Here is a 23,536-nt window from a genome sequence, read left to right as displayed (position 1 = left end):
CTACCAAGAAGTGCCATTGATATTGCTCAGGAATATATGACAAAAATGGCTCAAGCACAAAACAAAGCATACCTGAACAGCAGAAGATACACAGTAAGAAAACAAAAAATTTTACCAGTAAAAAGAAATGCAATAATTAATGACTTTAAAAACCCAAGCTAACATGTGGCTCCAACAAGAAGCAGATTGAACCAACACAACCATCTAGAAAACACTTACACAAGCTATAGGATATATAACAAAATTATTTTTTAAATTGCATAGCTAAGCTCATAAGAAAGGCAATCAAGTGAAAACCTCACCCAAAGAGGCTCATACAGACATCTGCATTGCTTATGAGGGAGAAAAGTCTGGGGTAGGTAAGTATGCTGGCCTTAGGTACATTATTTCATGAAAAAACACGGAATCTGAACCTAATGTGACAAAGTGATAGCATCCATTCAATCTGAGTGTTGGGCACATGAGCATCTGTTAAATTGTTCTGTACTGAACTATATGTTTGAAACATTTTGTAAGTCCTTATTTTTTTAAAAAACTGGCTAAACGAAATATTTTTTCTACTATTCCTTCTTTTAACTGGGGAAAAGTTATTAAACAGATGAAACATATTGTTGGAATGTAATAGATCTACACTTGCATAACTCGTCTTTATTCTATTTGTGTATAACACTTCATGAAATTCTTGCCATAGCTTTTCTTTCTTTAACTTCTCTCACACCTCTTTTCAGCCCAGTAATGTGGAATATACTAAAAAGCATATGTACTTAACAGGGCCTGGTCTTCCAAAGCCTTGCAGTTTCAAATATTGACCTTGCAAGGACAGGAAATTTTCCTCAGGCTATAAGTCTCTGTTGCAAGATAAGAATTGATTGACCTTGCAAGGACAGGAAATTTTCCTCAGGCTATAAGTCTCTGTTGCAAGATAAGAATTGCGACACAGCAAAGTTGCTGGCTCAAGGACAGACTAGTTACTGGTTGTTATGTAAAGATACTAAGAGATGGCTGTGGGAAGGAATGTTTGCTAAGATCAAACTGTTGTTGACAGGACCACTTAATTGTCTACTGGAATGTCATCTGGCTTGTTTCACTGAAAGTTACCAGCCTATATTATTAAACTATAACCCAACCTTTGTTCTCTTCCTGTAACTTCCTGGTCTGGAAAAATAAATGGAGGAAGAGAACCCCAATTTGGCATTAATTTCCCAAGGAAGGGATCCCTCTCGCTTGAGGGTTCTGCAGGGAGATTATCCACTTCGGGGCCTCTCACTGCTCGGAAGAAATGGGTTTTGAGTAATCCTTTGAGTCTCCGTCACCCAGGGGAAGTGGGGTGACAAATCTGTGGGGGGCGAAGCAACACAAAGCAACACTGTAAAAGACTTCCTCAAGAGTCCAAGAGCCAAACTCTGCTGTGGAACTATCCGAGACTCTTCCCAGGTTCCCTACTGCTCCTGCTCCCTCCTTATTGCAAATGCACTTCATGCATATCTCTAATAAAATACTAACTGTATTTCACGGCAATTATCTATTAGCTCCTCAAGGGCAAGGCAGTGATTTATTCTTGTGACCCAGCGCATGGTTGAAATTCTGTGTCCTTACTGCTTCTAGTCATGGATGAATTTCAGCATGGCCCTGAATCTCAAAATGGGGACAAATCTGACATGATATCCCAAGGTCTTGCACAGAGAAAGCACTGTGACTGGACTTGTGCATATGTTCAGCCTAGATCATCTTTGTACAATAGTGAAAGTTAATATGAGACGTTTTCCCCCACAACTGTTCATAGCAGTGTCAAGAAGAGCCCTCAGGCACACTCCAAAATTCTCTTAGGTCTGTAATCCTGATACAGAAACCTAGTGTCTGGTATCTAGCAGGAGTCCCAGCACTCTGCTTCTCAAAAGCAGAAGCCAGATGCAGACATGAGTACTGGGAACCTGGAAGGCCAACGCTTCCTTTTCACTGAGGAAAATCAGCATCATCTTCGCTTTAGAAAGTTTGTTTTAGGACAGAAGACAGATGTTACATACCAATTTAAGGTTGTTTAAATTACCTTCCACAGTGCTTATAATGTGACAATAGTTTCTTTTAAAAATTTTTTAGCCAGTTATGGAGTCAAAGACTCTTTAGAATATGATCACCATATTGAAGAATGCTTCACTATGAAAGACGATTAACTCTCACGATAGGCCCAGTTTTCAGGTATACAGGTGAAATTAAAAGCTTCTGAAATTAGCAAACACACACATACTTTTAAACTATTTAATCAGTTTTAAAGACACACAAATTAGAAAAAAACATATTTATATGTAAGATAAAAACACCTTTAAAACCCAGCAAAAAGCCACCAGTGCAGCTCTGAGGACACAGACTAGAGATGAGTGGTTATAAAATTATCACATCACAGTTTAACTGACACAGTGGTAGTTTTAATTTACCATACAACAAGAACTAATTTATGGATCTGTTGAAAAATAACGCGTACTTAAAAAAGTATTTTGGATAATAAAAACAAAAAGCACAGAACAGCACGTTCTACTCTCAACCCAGGAAGGCATATGTAAATGCTGTGAATTCTGGCTGTTGGAGCTGGGTCTCTCCTCCTGTTTGGGTAACTGAAGGTCCAACTACGGCTAGGCAGGGGTCAAGATACAGCTTTTAAAGGAAGGCAGGAATGAAATCATACATTTTCACTCTGTACATGGAAAAATTTCCATTTTCACCTGAATTATTTTTACTTTCATTCCTATTGCCTTATATATATCATGCCCCTTCTGGTTCAGAGGAGCATCACATATAGGTGACAAGACGGACAAGACTGGTTCAGAACACATTCGTGTTCACTGTTTGATTCCTTTTTCCTTGTGACAAAGTCAGAAGCGAATGTACTTCATTGACAAATCCGTGTATACAGAACCAAAAAATATTTAAATTGGGAAAGAAGCATATTTTAAAAGTCTGACAAACTCTCTACGTATATGCTTGTCCTTTAAAGGGAAAGGACAGAAAGGAATATTAAATCAATTTCCAAAAAGGGTTAACCCAAAATAGAGACTGGACAGAAAATAGTCATTTAAGACTCCAGTAAAAGGCAGCCAGTCACTTTTGCCATTTCAAACACGATACTAAGAAATTGGTCAGTCATTTTCCTTATGTTGCTCTATAACTTTTGGTTTTTCATTTTATTTCCATTTCTTTTTACAGTAGCAAAATTTGATAAAACACAGCTGGAGAGATGGCTGAGTGTCACTGAGTAAGCTTCAGACAGTGGTTTTACATGGATCTTTATACTATTATTTATAGAACATGTAGTCTTAGGGTTTTGGAGGTTTTTTTTGCTTTTTTTTGCTTTATAAAAGTTGTACTAAAAGAAGAGTTATAGTGTGTTTTAAAGGCAAGACAAATTAGTTGGCATAGAAATGTGTCTTTAGGCTCTGTTTCACAAAGTTGTCCTAATTAATGACCTACGGAGCTTGTCAGTTCTTTACTGGGGTTTGTATAATGTTAAAACCCTATCAAAATAAATATTACTTTAAAACATATAAAAACATTATTAAGCAGCCTACCAATGAAAACATAATTGGCTGCATCCTCTGTACAACAAGAGCCTCAAAAAGTAGCTTAATCATTGATTATAAGAGTATTCCTACAAAATACCAACATGGAAAATTTCATTTTAAAATTTCATCTGTAATGAGTTACTATAAATAGATTTGATTACTTGGTGTTGCAGAAAAACACTGTAAAGACCCTCTAGATTACAACCTTTCAAGCTCAAATTTCAGAGTAGATTTCTTTTTTTAACCCAAATCTATTCCGTCAGTATTAGGAGCACTCATTGATAAAAACCCACTTTTACAAGGGCTGTAGAAAGCAAAAATTTCAGCATCTAAGATAAGTGTATATAAGGTCAGCTATTCATGAAATGCACACTGAACTAAGTGTAACAGTTTTTATAAGGTACTTGAGGGCATTAAGATTACATTTCACAGTGTTATTCAGCATTCTGCACCTGCGTTAAATCTGATGTATTAAATTTCAGCCAGAATAGACTATTAATGCCTGAATTAAGCCCCATAAAGTATTGGCTTATATCTAAAACCCTGGACAGATCCTTAGCAGACACAGAAATAACAGGTACCCTTCTGAAACAATTATTCTCTCAAGTAATTTTTTCTCTCAATTATAATGTTTAACTCTTAAAACCAATTAATAATAACTACGATTAACTGGTAATAAGGAAACAAGAGTAACTATAAATGTCCAGATTTGTTCATGAACATATAAATTAAATATTTACAAGGTATGAATTTTTAATAGGAAAGATTTTTGTCCTAAAGTGTAATCTAGTCCTTGAATAAAAGTTAAATTTTGTAATTATTTTAATGGCAAAATTTTAAAGTAATTGTTTTCTGTAGTTTAAAATAAGGTGTAACTAAATTAACTATGCTTTAAATATTTTTGAATGAAATAATTTTTGAGAAGTTACGTCGTGGTAAACCCTGTCCAGTAAAGTCAGTAATCTGAATAAAATATTCAATAGCATATATCTTATCCAATTTTACATAGCACAAACAGAAACCAAAAAGCAGATAAAGCAAAAGGAAAATATGTTTTCTTCAGTGAAAATTATTTTATTATAAAATATTTATTTTAAGGGCTATATTCAGTAAGAATGATATACTTCTTATTTAATGGATTGAAAGACTCTCCTTTGCTGTAATGATAACCTCTTGAAAAGTCAGGGCTTTGAGCCCAAGTAATAAAACACAATGACCATGACAATAGTTTTGATTGTCAATCGAGCCACATCCATGAATCCTACAGACCATCCTAATGGCTTCCATTCACAACTCAAACACAACTGGTCCCAAACTCTTAGGACTAACCCTGTTGCTCACTACTAAGGAATCTGAGGTCTAGAGGACAGGTGACTCTCCCGAGTTCTAAGGCTCATTAATGACAGAACCGGAATGAAGATCCCAGTATCCTCCCAGGTCAATCATTGCTTAAATGTGAGTTACCATCACTTTTTAGAAACCTCCTTTCTGCAAAATTTTCTCCAAAGTGGTACGTGTGGAAATCCTGTGTGTCACACATAATGGAGACCAATAATAAAAATAAATACTTTTTAACCAAGTGGACAGTGACGGCTGATAAAAGAAGTGGTAGCTAAACATTTTTGAAGCCGAATAAATTTTCTCTATGACACTGGATATTTTAGAAGCTAAATAAATTTCCCCAATTATCCTGAGTTACAATAAAAACAGAATGCTTATTTTAAAAACAGAATGAGCCACTTGTAAGATGGTGACAGCTGAGACACATCAAATTAAATTGACTATTATTGTTTCAAGAAAATGAAATTGAGGGAAGAATAATTATTTTTGTTCATTTTTTTCCCTGAGTAATATATAATGAACCAAAAGTATAAATATGATGTTAATTGATCATCTCTGGAGTGTTTTTATGATGCCTGAAGAGTGGAAAAATAATATAAATATACACTGAATCTTTTTCTGTTGATTAAAAAATAATGCAAGCACATATTACAATGAATCTCTTTACACTCAGCAGTGGAGATATACCAGTTTTAAATTCTTCTACTGTAAGTAGAAGCAAAATATTAATCTTTACAACATTCCAAATAGATTTATTCATTTTATGGAGCACACATTCTTTTCCATGAGGAGAAAAATCAAGTTGAGTATTAGAATTATTTTAGTTATTATTCTAGATTGTTGTGTATTTGTGATTATTATTTCTCCAAATTAGAGGAGAGCTATCTGGAAACCATTTCATAAAAATAACTAGTTCATTTGGGGAGATGAAAATCAATCAAATGTAATGTATTATCTTCAAAGGAATTGGAAAACTAATCAAATACCCTGCTTTCTGGATGATAGTGCTACGATTATATTCATTAAGCAAGAACTAGGTAACGGTGGTTTAGATTTACGTACTGAGAAAAAAAACATATTCAGGTAACAAAAATAATGGTGATTGTTTACAAGTAGCTAGATAGGCTGAACCAAAGGGAGGAAAAAAATTTTTTAAGCCTTCTTGTTTTCACTTCTGACAGCCTGCCTTTTAAACTCTAAATTTATTTACTTTCCCTTAACAGTGATCAGATTCTCTGCAGCATTAATTAAACTAATTAATGGAAACGTTGGGGGGGGGGGGCAGGTACTTTCCATGAACATTCTTTTCTATCCTCTCACATTATAGAGCTAGCTTAATTTCAATGCATGGGAAAACAGAAAATTTATTTAGCTGTCTATTCTTTTCTGGGAGGAAAGGGCAGGGTTAACCTCATCACATGGAAAAAATTTACCTTTAGAAAAATAAAAATAGACTAGGATATTTCTAAAGTTCTAAAAAAACACATTGACATTTTTGCTGATTAAGATCTCAAAAGTTCCAAGTGCATTTGCTGTTCCTTTCTGCTTCAGATGAAAGACTACATAGCTCAGGCCAGACTATTGTTTGTCCTTAACTTTGTTTGCAAATTTATTAGTGACCAAAAAAAAAAAAAGAGAGTGACTCATCAAAGATAGACAATTTGCATTTCACTAAAAAATTTAAGGCAAAAGAAAATAAAGCCCACAAAAACATCGGTCAAATACTGGGAAGTCAGAAAGCCTTGACCCTCTCTCCTCCCATGGGGCGGGATTTACAACCTGTGGCTGAGGCCAGAAGGCCAGCTCCAGTGCCTGCAGCCGAATCCCCCTGTCCTGCAGCAATCACGATAATTGGTGGGATCACAGGAAAACACCCTGTAATTCAAGGCAACATTAACTGTGGTCAAAATGGCCCATAAGATAAAAGCACATTTTTCTACTTACAGAATCTAAAATTCATTTTAACAAAAGTTAAGAGCAAAATTTTAATGTGAGAAGTTAAGAGCTTGGAAGTGAATTTATATTATTCTCAAAAAACATCATTCAGACTCAATGACTAAGTTTTCATTTCCCTAAAACGTTCCCAAATATGAATTGAGCAGTCAAGGATAAGAAATTGCTTAGCCAGATATTAACTGTACCTAGCGATTTCTCCTGCAAAACTTTTGAGCAATCTCCCACCATTATTATATTCACAAACCCTTTCTAATTCTATATAACTTTTTTTTTAAAGATGACCGGTAAGGGGATCTTAACCCTTGACTTGGTGTTGTCATCACCACGCTCAGCCAGTGAGCGAACCGGCCATCCCTATATGGGATCCGAACCCGGGGCCTTGGTGTTATCAGCACCGCACTCCACCCAGTGAGCCACGGGCCGGCCCGTAATTCTATATAACTTATGCTTGGTAAATTTCACTTATAAGTCTAAAGTATTACAAAGTTACTAAACATTCATGTCTCACATAAGCACAAAGACCCCCAGGTCGGGTGAGTGGCACTCCACAGGGAGTCCCCGCCAGGCCACACAGTGCTTTCCACCCAGTGAGCCAACCGGCCATCCCTATATGGGATCCGAACCCGGGGCCTTGGTGTTATCAGCACCGCACTCCACCCAGTGAGCCACGGGCCGGCCCGTAATTCTATATAACTTATGCTTGGTAAATTTCACTTATAAGTCTAAAGTATTACAAAGTTACTAAACATTCATGTCTCACATAAGCACAAAGACCCCCAGGTCGGGTGAGTGGCACTCCACAGGGAGTCCCCGCCAGGCCACACAGTGCTTTCTTCATTCCTGCCTTCCTACCTGTCTGCGTTACCTTCTCTTTCTCTCTCTTTTAAGAAAATAAGCTTAAAATATCACATTACCAACCTTTAATTATGTTTAAGAAATTCCTCCTTGAAGGGCTCTCTGACTGACACAAGGTAATTAAATTCTCCAGCAAAATAAGCTACCTATAATTTGGCATCCATTACTGTTTACAGTTTCACTATGTATTGTAGCCATTTGAGATACTTTAAGAAAACACTTCCAATACTGAGATGTTTATTGCATTTTAAAAATATCCATGATCTTAAATATCATGTTTCAAATTACTCCTAAATTCCTTTACAGCACACAACATCAAATATCGAAATAGTGTTCTCACAATATTACACTTGAAAATACCATTTAGGAACATATTTTAGGAAATAGAGGGTTTAAGGCAAGACATTCATTGGAAAAGTTAATTCCTCTCAATCACCAGATTGACAAGATTATTTTCCACCTCTTCAGTGCCTTGGGATACTCAACATACATTCAGCAACAGGGCACGCACCTGACCCTATGGACACAAGCTGAGGTTGTGCGTGCCCACTGAAACATGGAAATATTTTTATATAAGGCGTGGCCCACAGGGACATGGCATGGGAGGGGTTCTTTCACTCCATTTCCAATGTGGTGTACAGGAAATTCCCTTTCTAAATGGTTCCATTCCCCCCCACACACACATAATCTCTTTTCAAACACACACAACCCCCTTGAGAAGGTGCTAAGATCGGTTTCTGTTAACATCCAAAAACAGCCCTTGGAGCCCTTTACCATCACTGCTTTAGTGATGAATGTCTAGAGGCTATTTCTTGATTCTGATTGCAAACATTGCTAATGGTGGAAAAACTGTTCTGTCCCAAAGAGTTTTCTCTTCCATCAAACTTTTTGGATCGTGAGAGTTGAACATTTTCAAGTGTATTCTTTCCTCTCTGCGTTTTTTTCACCGGTAACAACAATAACACTAAGATACCAGCAATGTGAAGGCAGTAATACCAGGAGCTAAAAGAAAAAGGAAAAACATTTATTAAATTTTGATAATTAATAATCCCTAATGACTGAACACTCGTCAAAAGTTCACACACACACCCCCTTATGATGTGTTTATTTACTACATTATTCTTTTATTTTCCCCTTAGGAGATGAAACTCTGCAGTATATGCCTGCATGTGGGTATTTATAAAGCCCTGGATTAACCCAGATGCCTATAAGAAGCTACTAGGTATCACATTACATTCCTCTGCAAGGGTCAGAAGGCCGTGGCTAAACAGAACAAGAACAAAAAGGTACTTAGCAGAACCGGTAGCAAACTGAAAATAATCTCTCCAACACAGAGAACCAAACAGTCAGTAAACAAAGACAGCAGAGGGGTAGTAAAGACTTACTAGTCTGGCCTCCTCCTACTTACTCTAATTAAGTTACAAATATTTTGATGAAATGGGTGATAGACAAGCAATACTGCTTCTTGATGATTACTTTCACGAGATAAAGATCACATTATCAAAGTATTATTAGAAAGATCACTTTCCAAATTATATATAAACCAAACATGACTTCATTTGCATCTACAGCTGTAAGTTCAAGTGATTCTGAACTAAGTACCTGGGACAGAAACTCCCACCAACAGCCCAGTCACATTCAAAAATATGTAATAATTTTGTTAAAAAGGAAATTTTAGCAGGAGTTACTTAATGTCTTCCTATACTAGTGTCTTCCTATATCGTCACACTTGATTCAACAACCTTTTGACCACATACTTTCTGTGTTAGGTCATTCTAAATGGTAGACTAATAAAGAATTTATGAATGAATAAAGTTTTCTACCTCAAAAATATCACTATCTAATATGAGGGGAGTGGAATTTGGTGGGGCAGAGAGAGGAAATAAACAAATAATATGAAATTCAAGACAACAATTTCTGTAATATAGAGATAATTGCAATATCAATGGAATATAAAGGACAGTGAAAAGGAAACAAATGACATATAAGGAATTTATTTTCCTTTGATTATTTAAAAATTAAATTTTTTATAGTACATGTTTATGGGGTCCAGTTTGTTGCTTCAACACATGCATATACTGTATACTGATCTAATCGGAATAGTAAGCATATCTGTCACGTAAACATTTACCATTTATTTGTGGGTATAGCATTCAAGATCCTCTTTTCTCTGTATCTTGAAATATGCAGTGCAATATTCTTAGCTACTGTCCCCCTAGGGCACCCAAACTTGCTGTTCCTATCTGACTGTAACTTTGTAACTTTGTACCAGTCTACCAACTTTTCCCTGGATTTTCCTTTGATTAAAGAAATTAAGATAATAAGTAATTCTTTGTAAAGAGCTGTCTTTTTTTTCCAAATAGGTTTAGGACAAGTAAGCTATTTTTGGTTTCAGGTTAAACCTTTGTGAGAGATGTGAAGGAGTGGTTACCCAGTGGATACTTCTCTGTCTCAATCCCATTCTCATCTGAGGGTTCAATGGTATGAGTCATTCCATAAAGAAACCTGAGGCTGCTTTCTGTAGGATTAAAAAGTAACTGATAATGCATTTAGCAGCAGGAAATGAGGCTATGGTACTATTTTTCTATTCTACCCAATAGCAAGAAACTTTCCTTTAAAAATAAAGTTATTCCCACTGACAAATTTTCAAGAAACACTTACCTGTAAAACATGAATGATGGTTTTATAGAAAGAAGTACAAATGGCACAACTGTGTAACTTATTGCTATTTGAGTTACTGTCCACGTTATAACATCATAAAATAATTTAAGTGGGGGAGGTTCGATGAAATAATGCCTAAAGTTATTTCTCATCTGAAATAAAGAAACAAAAATATTTGCTAAACCTTTAAATTTACATTACTTATAAAATTACACTGGCCAAATCAACTATTTAAAGGATGTGGCGTAACTGAAACTCTCATACCTGGCTGGTGGGAGTCAAAAATGGCACTACCACTAAAGGAAAAGTCGGTTCCAAAAAAACTCATAGAGGTATGCATAAGGGGTGGAGGACGGGGGATGAGGAAGCACACCGACAAAATGTGAACAACTGGTTAATCTGGGTAAAGGGCATATAGAAGTTTTTTTGTAATTTTTCTCTAGGTGTGAAATTGTATTAAAATTAAAAAGTTAAAAATAACACTGCCTAGAGCTCCTTAAATCATATCTGGTAAATTATATAAATAAGTAAAGTTTAATCTATTTTCAATTTTTTCTACCACTGTGAAGTGAGAAACAAGAGCCATTCTTAGCTCTTATTTAAGCTCAGCATTGGTCAAAGAGCACTTATTTTAGTAATGGCAACCACACACACATTCACTAATGGAAGCTAGGAAGAGCTTCTCAAAAACGGTGTTTTCTAATATCCACTATTTTAATAACTTATTTTTAGCTTTCAAAACAGTTAAAACATTTCAGTTATGAAATGTGCAAGCTTAACCAAACATTATTTTCTATTTTCTATTGTATTCCTCACTAATATGCTTATAGGTCAAACATGGCCCTGCTGTAAAGATGCCATATACATTTCTCAGAGGTGAGCAGGTGCCTGGTTAATGGCTCTTCCATGCACAGACCATCATTCTAGTCACTGGCACCAGCTATTCTGTGCCTAGCTCACTGCCCCAGCTGCCATCTACCCTCTATTCCATTCTGTTTGCCAGTGACAAATCCGTTTTCCTAAGGTATGGCTGTCAGCATCCCATTTCCACACTTAAAAACCGTACCTGATTCCCTGATACTGCAGACAGAATAGCATTAGGCTCTTTCCCAGCCTGGTGTTCAAGTTCTTCTATTATTGCCCTCCTCCTTTCCCCCATCTGCCTATCTATAATTATTCACTATTTATGCATGCATGAAATTTCTGCTTCAATTAGATTTGCTTGTCACTCCCCAAATACACCATGCACTTCCTTTCTTTTTTTCTTTTTGGCGGTTGGCTGATACGGGGATCCGAACCAACTGAAGTAATGGGCCAGCTCTACTATGTGTTTTCAAACTTGGTTTTGCTAATGCTGTTCTCATGCCTAGAATGTCATTTTCTCCCCCATTTCTTTATTCACTATTAAAATAACTTTCATCTTTCAAGCCCATATCCAAACACTTTCCTAATGAAATCATCTCTAGTTAACCAACCCCATCTCTAAACACCTATGATACTATCTACAAAACCCATGGAATCTATCATCTATGCTTTATGACGTGCATGTGCATACACCTATATACCTAATTAGACGACAGACTACCTGAAGGTACAGCCCTTAGTTAATACTTCTTGATATTTTCTTCATATTCTCCCAAGGTACCTTATAATTGAATACAGTAGATATCTGCTAGTTTGTTAGATGAAGCCATCTTACCTATTAAGTGCTATGATAAGCTTGGTTAAACACCATTTTTGTCATGTCACTTTCCTCGAGTTGACTTCCAAGGATTTAGACTAAATTATCCTTCACCTCTCCTTTCCCATGTCACCAACCTAATTTCTCGATTGCTTCCCAAAATATTACTCCAGGTTCCAACCAAGCAAATACTCTAAATAATCGTGCTCCACTTCTAATGTGGTGTCCACCAACAGAACAGCCCATCCATATTCCACTCCTTATCTAAAAGGAGACCCAAAGTTATAGCTTTCAGGAAACATTTCTAAAATAAACCTACTCATTCTGATCATCTTTATTTAACTCAAGTTCTTATCTCTCCTTCAGAAAATTCTGTAAAGACAAGTGACATTTGTGAGTGCCTCTGATGTGCCAACCACATAAAAACAAGTCTCCTCCTCTGATGAACTAGGCATGGGGTCTAGCACATGGTGGGCACTCAGTAAACACGCACACAGTCACACACCTCACTCCCAGGGGAGAAGACCATGCTGATCACAGCCAAAGAAATAGGTCTACCTTAGAAAAGAGACTAATTATTTAGCCTTATGTAACAGTTCAAATGAACCACTGAATTATAAAATAAAATGCTTGATACTTACAGCTCGTGCTGCTAATGTCATTAACACCCCTGTTAGAAACGTTAGATAATATCCTGGGTACACCCCATGCCAAATGGCAGACAGAATGAACGTCTGGATAGTTGGACTGAAGGAAGCTCGTTCATAACACACCCTAGAAACCATGAAAAACATGGAGACCCAAGAGGCGTGAATGATCTGAGTTTACAAAGCCTGCAACGATCATTATTACCTGACGGGATTTAGGGTAACCAAGAAAACAAATACACCTTATGTTAGCAATAACTCAATGTGTGATCTCAGGGACATTACAGCTATAAAGTGTCAAATTTAGGAACATAATTTAATTACCATCTTCTTACTGATACATATGACGGTTCTTCAAAAAGTTCATAGAAAGATTTGTACTATCTTTTAATTCCATTTTTCCACAAACTTTTTGAAGTACCCTCGTATAATAGCTAAAACTAACATTTCCAGTGTTTGGGAGCCTATACAATTTACAAAAAAATAAATTTTAACTAATATTAAAGTTATTTTTATTCTGTGTTATTTTATTACTTTCTTTAAAAATATCAACAACTTAAATTGACACAATATCATTATTCTTTCTGGCAAACAGGCTGTGCTTAGTTCAAAGTTCTCCTCTAACAGGATAGAGAACTCAGATGAAAATAAGGTTTTCCTAAGGGACCAAATTTAAAATATAACACAAAAAACCCACAATAGATTAGCTCAGAGAATCTGCAGAACTTGGGAGACTGACAGGTACCATGAAGTGATGATACATTTTGGATACCTCAAGATACTACGAAAGAAGGCCGCTCAGAGCCCTACCATTACAGGGACAGTTTTTTATTAAATAAACTCAAAACAAGGCAATAAGTTTACTGGGATGATGAGCAAGAATCCTGGGAGTCTGCGTGCAGTTCCCTAGCTCAGGCTTTGTGCACGCCCCTCTGCTGGGCCGCCTGACCTTTGCCCGCACGCAGCTCCAGCACCAGCTACTCCCGAGAAGGCGCCCCTCATTTCCTGGCACGCCCTCACTGCTCCTGCTCTCTCTCAGCATGTGTCCAGTGACACGGCTGTGTTTTTAACAAGATTGTGAACTCTGTGACTGCATGGGCTGAAGCTGCTTGTCTCACACATTTTTGTATCCTGTTCCTAACATATAAAGATTCTTGAATTGAAATATTTAAAACTTCAAAAACCAGGGCACATGTAAAGTGACTGCACAGATACTTTTTATTTTTTAATCAAATCTCCAATAAATGAGGCAGGAGTTACAGTGGAGGACACTGGTGCCCTCACACTGGCAGAGGCCTTTAAAGGCAGGCCGAAGGGGCAGTGACAGCTACGTTCATGACTCAAGCCAAATGGTTCTGATATGATAGTGCCGTGCTCTGGAGGGTGCTAACAGTGTTCCCTGGGTAACACCAAGGTCACAATGTCACTCAACACATCGGTAATTTAATCAAGAATCTGAACTCAATCAGTGAAGCTCAACGTCAAGTACCAGATGCCAAAGCACATCTAAAGATTGTTCTTGAGGGAACATACCTTTTAAGCCAAAGAGCTGTCTGAATATTCCAATTATCGAGAAACATCTTGAAACTTGTTGACATCTGAAAAACAAAGGAACTTTTTTCTTCGGCCAACGAAATAATGAAGCTTTAAATATAAGTAATAATGTTTTATTGTGCTAAATAATTAAAATTAAAAATTACTTAACAATGATGGTAGTGTATTGACTTGTCTTTCCCTAATACTGTTTTTCTAATATAGTAACATCACTCTATAAAAGTTTATTTTGGGGAACATCTATGAGTAAATGGATTATCACCACTTCCTCCTATACACTAACATTTACAAGGGTTGTCATAAAATTAATCCAAAGAAATCCCTGATGGAGTTCACAAATGCCCGTTCAACAACCTGTCCTCTTGTGCTGGGGACTGGAACATCTGCCTCAGGATCTTCTTTCCCCCACAATCCACCATCCTTTCAGGGGAAGTGGACATTCACAGCAATGACCCACTCAGTGACCCTTGTCTCTGTCCCTGGCCACTCGATCTTGGAACCCCCTGGCTCTATGCTACCCCTGAAAGACTAAGTCTGCACACCCATCTTCCAAACCATGGCTTCTTATCTCTCCAGACTCCTCACCCACGTTACTCCCACTAATGTTTCCTTTGATCGTCCCCTGGCCTGTCTACTTCCATCCTATGTAACTGTCTCCTCCTCTGGCTTTCATTTCCTTCTTACCATCTTAGATTCAATGGTGCATTATTTACTGTCTCTTGTCAAAATCCTGATGTTTTAGTTTCTTTTTCCTTTCAACTCACCTACCTATCAAAAAATTCTAACCCTAGATCAGCCATACTGTCCATCTCCCCTCCTGGTAAGACCTGCACCTGAGTGCAGAACACCACATCCCATTCTAAACCTTTGTCAGAAGTTCATGGTTTTCGGGCCGGCCCGGTGGCGCACTGCGCTAGTGCGCTGCTTGGGAAGTGCGGCAGCGCTCCCGCCGAGGGTTCGGATCCCACATACAGACCGGTTCCCGCTCACTGGCTGAGCGAGGTGCGGGGGCAACACCGAGGGTTGTGATCCCGTTGCCGGTCCCGGTCCGGTACGGGGGCAACACTGAGGGTTGCGATCCGTTGCCGGAAACGGAAAAAAGACAAAAAAAAAAAGAAGTTCATGGTTTTCTACTTCAACTGGGCCCTCAACCTACCAAACAACTCTTGTTCCCCTCGACAGTTCATTCTTCTCTTCTTGAAAACAGCTACTGGATTCAACCTTTTGAAATTGTGTTTTGTTTTGTTTTGGGTAAGTCCAAAAGAGGTAAATATCAGCAACTTCAGACAGTTCAATCTAATACCTAATAAGATATCCCCATGTCTATTGCTCATCCTAGCACCCCCTCTCCCTCACAACAGGTGACTTGGCCTCTTGTTTTAGAGACGATACAAATTGTCAAACTCCAAATTCTCACCATCAAAACTTCAAACTCAGCCGCACGCACACCTCCCCTGCCTGCTTCTGCCTGGATAGGGGTGAGGTGGTGGCCCTTCTTCTTTAGGGTCAAGCTCTCCACCTGTCCTCTACATCATATCCCCCCTTCCATCTTCTCAGGGCCCTCAGCTGTAAGTCTCTCTCTCCTTCTCCTGTATTTTCACACTCTCCCTCTTCAAATAGTCTCCTAATTAGTAAACAAGTGTGAATCTCTCATTTTAAGGCAAAATTAAACAAAACAAAAAGCTCTCTTCCCTGTTCCCCTTAACTATTGCCCTATCTCTGTTTTCCTTCCCTTTATGGGTAATAAACTTCCCAGTGTTGTATAATCTGGCTTTACGCCAATCCTACCCTGAAACTTCTGTTTACAAAACCACAAACAATCAGGGCACTTAGTCCTTGTCTCACTTGATATCTCGGTGGCATTTAGTGCTGATGAACATTCCCTCATTCAGAAAAATTAACTCCTTTCTTGACTTTTTCTTATACCATGCATTCTCAACAGGGGTGATATCACCTCCATGAAGAGGGAAAGTGGTTCTTAAGGAGCGAAAAAATCTTACCCTTTTTATGTATAAAGCACATACGAATATACATGTATGGTACATCAGTAGATACACAGTATATCTGGTATTAAAATTCATGGGGGGATGATTAGGGGAAAATGTCTCAAAAAGCTCCTTAAGGTGGTAGTAATGAACAAAAGGTTACAAAGACTATGATATATCCAACACCCAACTTAAACAATTATCCATTTCGCTTTCTCCTTCCCCATTTGTACACTGACATTGTTAAGAATATTTCAAGGCAAATACCAGACATCTTATTTCACCTGTAAATAGTTCAGAATTTACGTCCAATAAATAAGGACTTTTAAAAAACCATGATCAGACCTAACAAAATTAATAATTCCTTAACATCATCTAATACCCACTTTGTATTTAAATATCCCTGATTGTTTAAAAAAAAAGTCTTTTTTCAGTTGTTCAGTCAGGATCCAAAAAAAGTTCAGATGGTGCATTTAACACAAAAAATTGTGTCATATATCCTATAAAATTTCTCCCTTCTGGGCCTGGTGTTTAAGTTACTTCTCCATACTCCACATTCCCTCCAAATTTAGAAGGATCTGGAGGCCTGATCAAGGTTTAATCATCTCAGCAAACTACTGCAGAGAGGGCGTTGCGGTTCCTCACCTCTGCGGGCACTTGATGCCTGAGAGCCACTAGTAGTAATGCTAAGATCACGGTGGGTCCAGCCCAATCCACTCATTATGAGGTTCCCTGTCAACCTTTCTCCTGAAGCTTTGGTAATTTCTCCTATTTGGAATAATCCTCGTCACAGACTGGCAAAACCACGTCCGCGCATGGTTTCCTTCTCTCTGGCTACTCCTCCTTAAACGCCTACTCTCGCCCAGCCTCCAATACTGGTGCTCCTTTGGGGACTCTCGCCGCTTCTCTCTCTCTCTCCCAGAGGTCTCATATGGCTACTTTCTCGCTTTCTCCCGGGGCTTAAACTGGCTACATGCTGATAGTCCCCATACTACAATCTCAAGCTTAGACATCTCTGCTCAGTGTCTGAACACTCATTTGCCTGCTGGACAAGTCATTAAGTCTGATATGTGAACACATTATCTTTCCCTTCAAACCTGTGCCTATTCTTGGTTCCTTATCTCAGTGAAAGGTATCACTATAAACCTAGTTGCTTAAACCAGACGTCTGGGCTTGAGCCATAACCCATTCTCTCTTGCTGACTCCCATTTGTCACCTCTTATGCAATCCTCTTACGCAGCTGCCTTGATGTGTATGTCTTTTTAGCCCCACTGGCAGTCTCCTGGTTTAGGTCACCAATACCTTGGATCAACACAACAATCTCCTCACAGATCTCTCTGTCTCTTGAGGGCAACACATTCTACATACCAGATCCAGGGGTCGTCAAAAAGTTCATGGAAAGATTCATATTATCTTTTAATTTCATTTTTCAATGCACTTTCTGAAGTATCCTTGTACGGTCACCTCACTTGCCTGCATATGTAACCCACCCGCCATGCACCATCACTCTTATACGAAAGTTCAAAACTCTTAATCTGGCCTCCACACTGCTCGGCCTGGCTCTACCGCTCCAGACTCATCTTTCACCATCTACACTAAAAATCTGCATGCGCCACACACCCATCCTCACCCCCGCAGGCTGCTCCCTCTACCTGGAGTGCCTGGCTATCTCCTACTTATCATTTAGGACTTGGCATAAGACATTATTTTCTTTAGGACACCCTTTCCAAGCCACCTAGTCTAAGTTGGATTCCTATCTTAGAAACACCCACATGCCCTATACTTCTCGCATCATAAGCTACTTTTCTGTATTCTGTAATTCCCTACTAGACTAAAGCTCCATGAGGGCCCAGATTGTACCTGTCTTATTCACTGGATCCTCAGTGCCTGGGGCACATGGTTGATGACTAATAAACATTGGTTGAATAAAAAAATGAGTATTAAAAACTCTTTTTTTTTTTTTTGTCTTTTTCCATGTCCGGCAACGGATCGCAACCCTCAGTGTCGCCCCCGTACCGGACCGGGACCGGCAACGGGATCGCAGCCCTCGGTGTTGCTCCCGCGCCTCGCTCAGCCAGCGAGTGGGAACCGGTCTGTATGTGGGATCCGAACCCTCGGCGGGAGCGCCGCCGCGCTTCCCAAGCGGCGCACTGTAGCAGTGCACCACCGGGCCGGCCCTTAAAAACTCTTAAGTACCAATCTTGGGACATTACATCACAATCCATGAAAGCAAACTAGGGTACTTAAAGTATCATATGGTTACTGACTTAATGACTTACTAACCTCTATTTGCTGAATTCTCAAGTTGGAAATTAGGTCCCAATGAGCAGCTCCATTTTTGTCATATCCTCTGAAACCAAAGCCTGCAGCATTATTAATAGCATCAGCTGTAGTAAACAAAGTAAAAAAAAAAAAATAAGTATTAAGAACCTATACATCAATCTACCATTTTCTCCTAGAAGGTGTATGTTATCATACACTATGATCTTTTTATTCTTAAATAGTAAAAAATAGATTTGTTCTAATTTTTAGGAGAGGTCAGAAACATTATCACATAAAGTGAAAATAACTACCCCATCACGGACAATTTGGTTAATCATCAGAACATCAGACATCAAGCATGAGCTGAGGGCAGGTGGAGTGTCAGAGCTGCTAAGGACCAGAAGGCTAAACGTGAAGACAACACAGGAAGTAGCTTTCCAGTATCAGAATGATCCAGAGGAATACTGCAGAGTGTGCTCTGCCAGCTGTTAAGGAATCACCAGAGGGATGTCTTGACCTAGGATCACCATGTTCTTTTTAAGCACATATTTGATCTTTATTATAAATAAGAACATAAATGAGGCATAATATTTTCATTTCATTTTTTTTCTTTCTTGGCTCATCAGAACCCACTTTATGCATGTCTCCAGAATTCGTTTTCTAATCCTTTCACCACAATGCTCGATGAGTCATTTTTGCTATACACACTTGCTTGATTAGGCTACAGAGGAAGCTTCTGCCTCAAATGAGCCCTTTTCCAACCAACTGGAAAAGTGTTTATATTTATGCTGTTTGGGTCATGACCAAAGAATAAACAAACCGAAATCCATCATAACCCAGCAAATTAGTATGCCTACATAGACATATATCCTTAAATTATTTTATTCTTTATTAGTGCTTTTTAGTATATCGAACAGAACTCTAAAAAAAATCAAACCTAGCAAAAAAGAAATAAACCAGCAAGATTTATCCCTCTGTCAGGTTTAATGAGGTAAGCTGTATTTGGTCAAAAACAGGAGCCCAAAAGGGAAGCCTATCAATACAGTAATGTTCGATCTACTAATAATACGCGCAGCACACCCTGCCAATGCTGCTGGAGCAACCCCTTCCTCCCTCATGGCTGCCACCACTGCTGATTCCTTCCCTTACTCGTTCTCTCCATCTTTTCTGCCTACTGTGATCTGAGAGCAACTCAGCTCCTAACCAGCTCCCATCTCACAAAAGGACTGACCCAGGGCGCGGTCAACAAAGAAGAAAGGAGAGAACCTGGGGAGATCAAATTGCAGGTGTCCAAGTTCCGTCCCCCCAACTCCCTCCACAGACTCAGCCTGATCTTCACCTCAGGTAACCTGAGAAAGCTTCCAAGTTTTCATTAATATAAACAGGAATGTAGCAATTTCTGATTCCAAATACCTGACCATTAACATCAATTTAAGCTTTCATCTGTCCCTACACAAGCTAAGTCAATGTTTCTCAAATGTGAGTTAAAGGGGAATAACTGTGCAGAATCCAAAAAATCACTTTTTTGAAGAGATGAGGGAGAAAAGGCAGGACCACAGGGGTGTGGAGCTCTAAAAGCCTGAATCGTATTTTGAGAAACCCTGTATTAAAAAATTAAACACTATAGTATCAATAGCCACTTAGTACCAATGAAATAGTAAACTCAAAAATGTGTATGTGGACACCAAAATAAGCAAGGTAATTATCCACATAATCCAGAATATACTTATATTGTTCTTTTTAAAATTATCACCACAATGCAAAAATAAAATGAAAGAATTATTTTGGAGCTCTTGGATTCCTGAACGCATATTCTTGGACCTCCAGAGATCATTAAACTCCAATGTGACAACAAAATAAACAGTTTTAAAAACCAAAAGAGGCAGAGGAGAGAAGAGAGGACTGTGCGCAGCAGTGTTGCAGCAAGCCTTCTGTCCAACTCCTCTACTGACACAAAATTCAAACTTAGACTTTAGGTCTTACCAGTACCAAGACCAAAACTGTTACTCGTACTGGTTGAGATAGTAGAGACATAGTATAAGTATTTATTTAATTAACTAACGTTATAGCCTTATGGCTAAGAATTCTTTAAATTCTTTAAAAGTAGTTCAATTTCAAATTGTTATTCTTATATATTCTGATGTGTTTATTTTCTTAAAGAAGAATCAGGGAAAAGGAATTAACTCACCTTTTCCTCATTTTTCACACCAAATACTGAGAATGAGGGTATCAGAAGCCTCTTAAGAGTAATTTTTAATTGTCATAATTATAGCAAAGAAATAATAAATAAATCTTGTACATTTTTACATATTTATAAAAATCTTGTGATTTTCTCAAAACCCTTATGAATTCAATGACCTATTTCCACTGACAGATTTTCAACAATTAGATGTCCAATCAAACCCAAAAATGTGCAGATAAATCTTGTAGTTCAACAAATAGGTCACATTATTATAAAACCCTACAAATACTAGGTTGGTCTGGGAAAATTCTCAGTCTTAATTTAAAGTCAGAATTTAACTAGCACAATAGGTGTACAACATCTTCAGAAATCTCATTATTATTGATGTTTACATCTGGCTAGAATAAAAAATTCCAATCCTTAAAAAAATAAATTTAAAATCCATACAAGGTAACATTATATTTTAACTGGCCATTAAATTGCCAGGTTAAAGTAACTTTTAACGATGTTATTGTGTGCAATTGTATGCTAAAAGACGGAAAACACTGATCCTAGTCCCAAACTATATTTTATTATAACCAAAATAAAATCAACAGTAAAATGCCAATCCTCAGGCCTGTTAAATTGGCTTGGCCCAAAGCAGCCTTCCAACTTGGGTAATAAGTTTGTCCCAATATTATCTCTGTATGTAGTGATGTGACCTAGCCTAATGTGCAAGCAAGTTGTAATCTAACCCAGGATTATGCCCTCATTACTAAGCAATTAAATCTTAGCCAATCATAGTAGCCAAACCCCCAGCCAATCCCAGGCCTAAAGCTGACAAATTATGACCATACCAGGGTACTTCAAAAAGTTCGTGGAAAAATAGAATTATAAGAAAAGTGGTGAAGTAATGGATACAAAAATATGCTATCTACCCCTAAGTAAGTTATTGTACAGTATATGCATATTATGGAAATAACATACTGTACCCCACAAATATATACAAGTAAATGTTAAAATATTTTGAATAAATAAAATAAAATACATAATATTTTTTTAAAAGATCATATGAATCTTTCCATAACTTTTCTATGTACCTTAGTATACGGCAAATGCCAACTGCAGCCAATCAGGTTGTTTCTGTGTGTCCCTTCCTTTTCTCTGGCAATAAATATGACCTGCACATGTGGTGAGGTGGGAGCATTCTGAACCACCTTTGGTCCGGAATGCTGCCCAGTTCTAGAACCCTTTTCTTGTTCAAATAGACTTTGTTAAATTGAACTGGTCTTGGGTTTTTTCTTTTCCAGGCCTTATTATTGACCTTGTTTTGCTGATGTTTCTTTGTGCATTTGTTCAAAAACTCAATGAGAACCAAATATATACAAGACAAGTAGGACACAACCTTAAGAACAAAGAGGTTTGTTATCTAGTGGGTGAGATAAAAGAAGACACATACAAGAGGTTTCACTTTATCCAGTGAAGAGTCTCTCCACTTCAGTCCATCCTCCAAAATGTGGCCAGAACTATCTTCTACCAACATCAGCCTGCCTAAAGTCTCTTGTGGCTTGTTCAGCAGAGCGGGCGAGGTCTTGTGAAAGCTCTGTTTCTCCTTCCCAGTTCCCTCTTTCCTCCACGGCCCTTGCGACACCTTTCACAGAAGGCTAGGCACCTCCACACCTCTCTGCTCATGAGTGCAAAACTAACCATTTTCACTTGCTGAAATCACAACCTTAAAGGCACATGGAATGCTATATTTTCTCTACTATGTGCTCTGTGGGCCAGGCATAACTGCCAACCTATGGTGAACAGTCTGTTTAACAGATATTAATACAATACAATCATACGAAATTATAAGTGTCTTGAGACTAAGACATACCATTTTAGTACCTATTCTGGCTCGCACAGATTCTAGCATACGATAAGGCATTCAATAAATATCTGCTGTCTTTTCTTTGATCCACTATTTTTGTCTTATAATAAAATGGGCTTTGATCCAGTTTTTACAATATCCTTATATATGAGCTGTAAGGTTTGTGTCTTCTACATAGATAACCCTAATTTTTCTAACAGGTCTTTAACTATGTATCTTCAGAAGGGTACTTTCATGGCTATCTATAAGATATACTTTAACACATACACAGAAAAGTCTATTTACATGTTGCTTACCTAACGTCCATGCAAAATAGTATTTGGGTCTGGCAGCCAAAAGAGAGACATACAAATAGGTAACCTTTGTCGGCCAGGAAGCTGTAGCTTGAAAATGCTCATCGATGTTGTATTCCACAGGTAACATTTTAGAGATGGTCAAGTGAAATAATAAGGAAAGTCCACAGACTAAGAGCTTCTGAATAACTGCAATCTGAAAAATGTAAGACATTGTTTTTAATTCACTTTATGTATTACTGACAGATTAATCTTCCTGAATGTAGTATCAACCCCATAACTTTCCTGATCACAAAACAAGAGCTACATTGCACTCGGCATTTAAAGTCTTCCGTGGACTCACAGCATGAACATTTCCAGCCTTATCTATAACTACTACCTAGGAGTTATGGCTCAACTCACACTAAAATCTCAATTTGTGTTGTCAGAACTTTCAGGAAATACAAAATCTAAAAGCAAGCACAAGTGCAGAGGTGTGAATGGAAGTGAATATAAAAAAATAGGAATAATAATGACCTTATATGAATTGGATTTTATCTGAATTATATATATATATATTCCATTCTGCTTTTTCTATATTTTCCAAATTCTAAGCATTTCACGGACATTATTTTTTTTTTAATTTTATTTTGTCGATATACAATGTGGTTGATTATTGTGGCCCATTACTGAAACCTCCCTCCCTCCTCCCTCCCCCCCCCCCCCCCCCCCCC

The 23,536-nt window shown here is 37.9% G+C and overlaps 1 protein-coding gene across 1 annotated transcript in view; it reads right to left on the bottom strand.

The window, feature by feature from the left end:
- Positions 1 to 7,926: 7,926 nt before the first annotated feature.
- MBOAT2 (membrane bound O-acyltransferase domain containing 2) overlaps positions 7,927 to 23,536 on the bottom strand; it is an 87,317-nt gene continuing 71,707 nt past the window's right edge. The window contains exons 7-12 of the mRNA XM_008593504.1: positions 22,827 to 23,019; positions 18,518 to 18,621; positions 14,229 to 14,293; positions 12,690 to 12,822; positions 10,368 to 10,519; positions 7,927 to 8,708 (exon numbers count right to left, since the gene is read on the bottom strand). Coding sequence (XP_008591726.1) covers positions 8,483 to 8,708; positions 10,368 to 10,519; positions 12,690 to 12,822; positions 14,229 to 14,293; positions 18,518 to 18,621; positions 22,827 to 23,019 — 873 coding nt within the window. The 3' untranslated portion in view covers positions 7,927 to 8,482. The remainder of the gene's footprint in view (positions 8,709 to 10,367; positions 10,520 to 12,689; positions 12,823 to 14,228; positions 14,294 to 18,517; positions 18,622 to 22,826; positions 23,020 to 23,536) is intronic.

This window comes from Galeopterus variegatus, unplaced genomic scaffold (genome assembly GCF_000696425.1).
Source record: "Galeopterus variegatus unplaced genomic scaffold, G_variegatus-3.0.2 Scaffold159, whole genome shotgun sequence".
Taxonomy (NCBI): Eukaryota; Metazoa; Chordata; class Mammalia; order Dermoptera; family Cynocephalidae; genus Galeopterus; species Galeopterus variegatus.
Note: the sequence above shows the minus strand (reverse complement) of the source record. Positions and strands in the feature narration are given on the sequence as shown.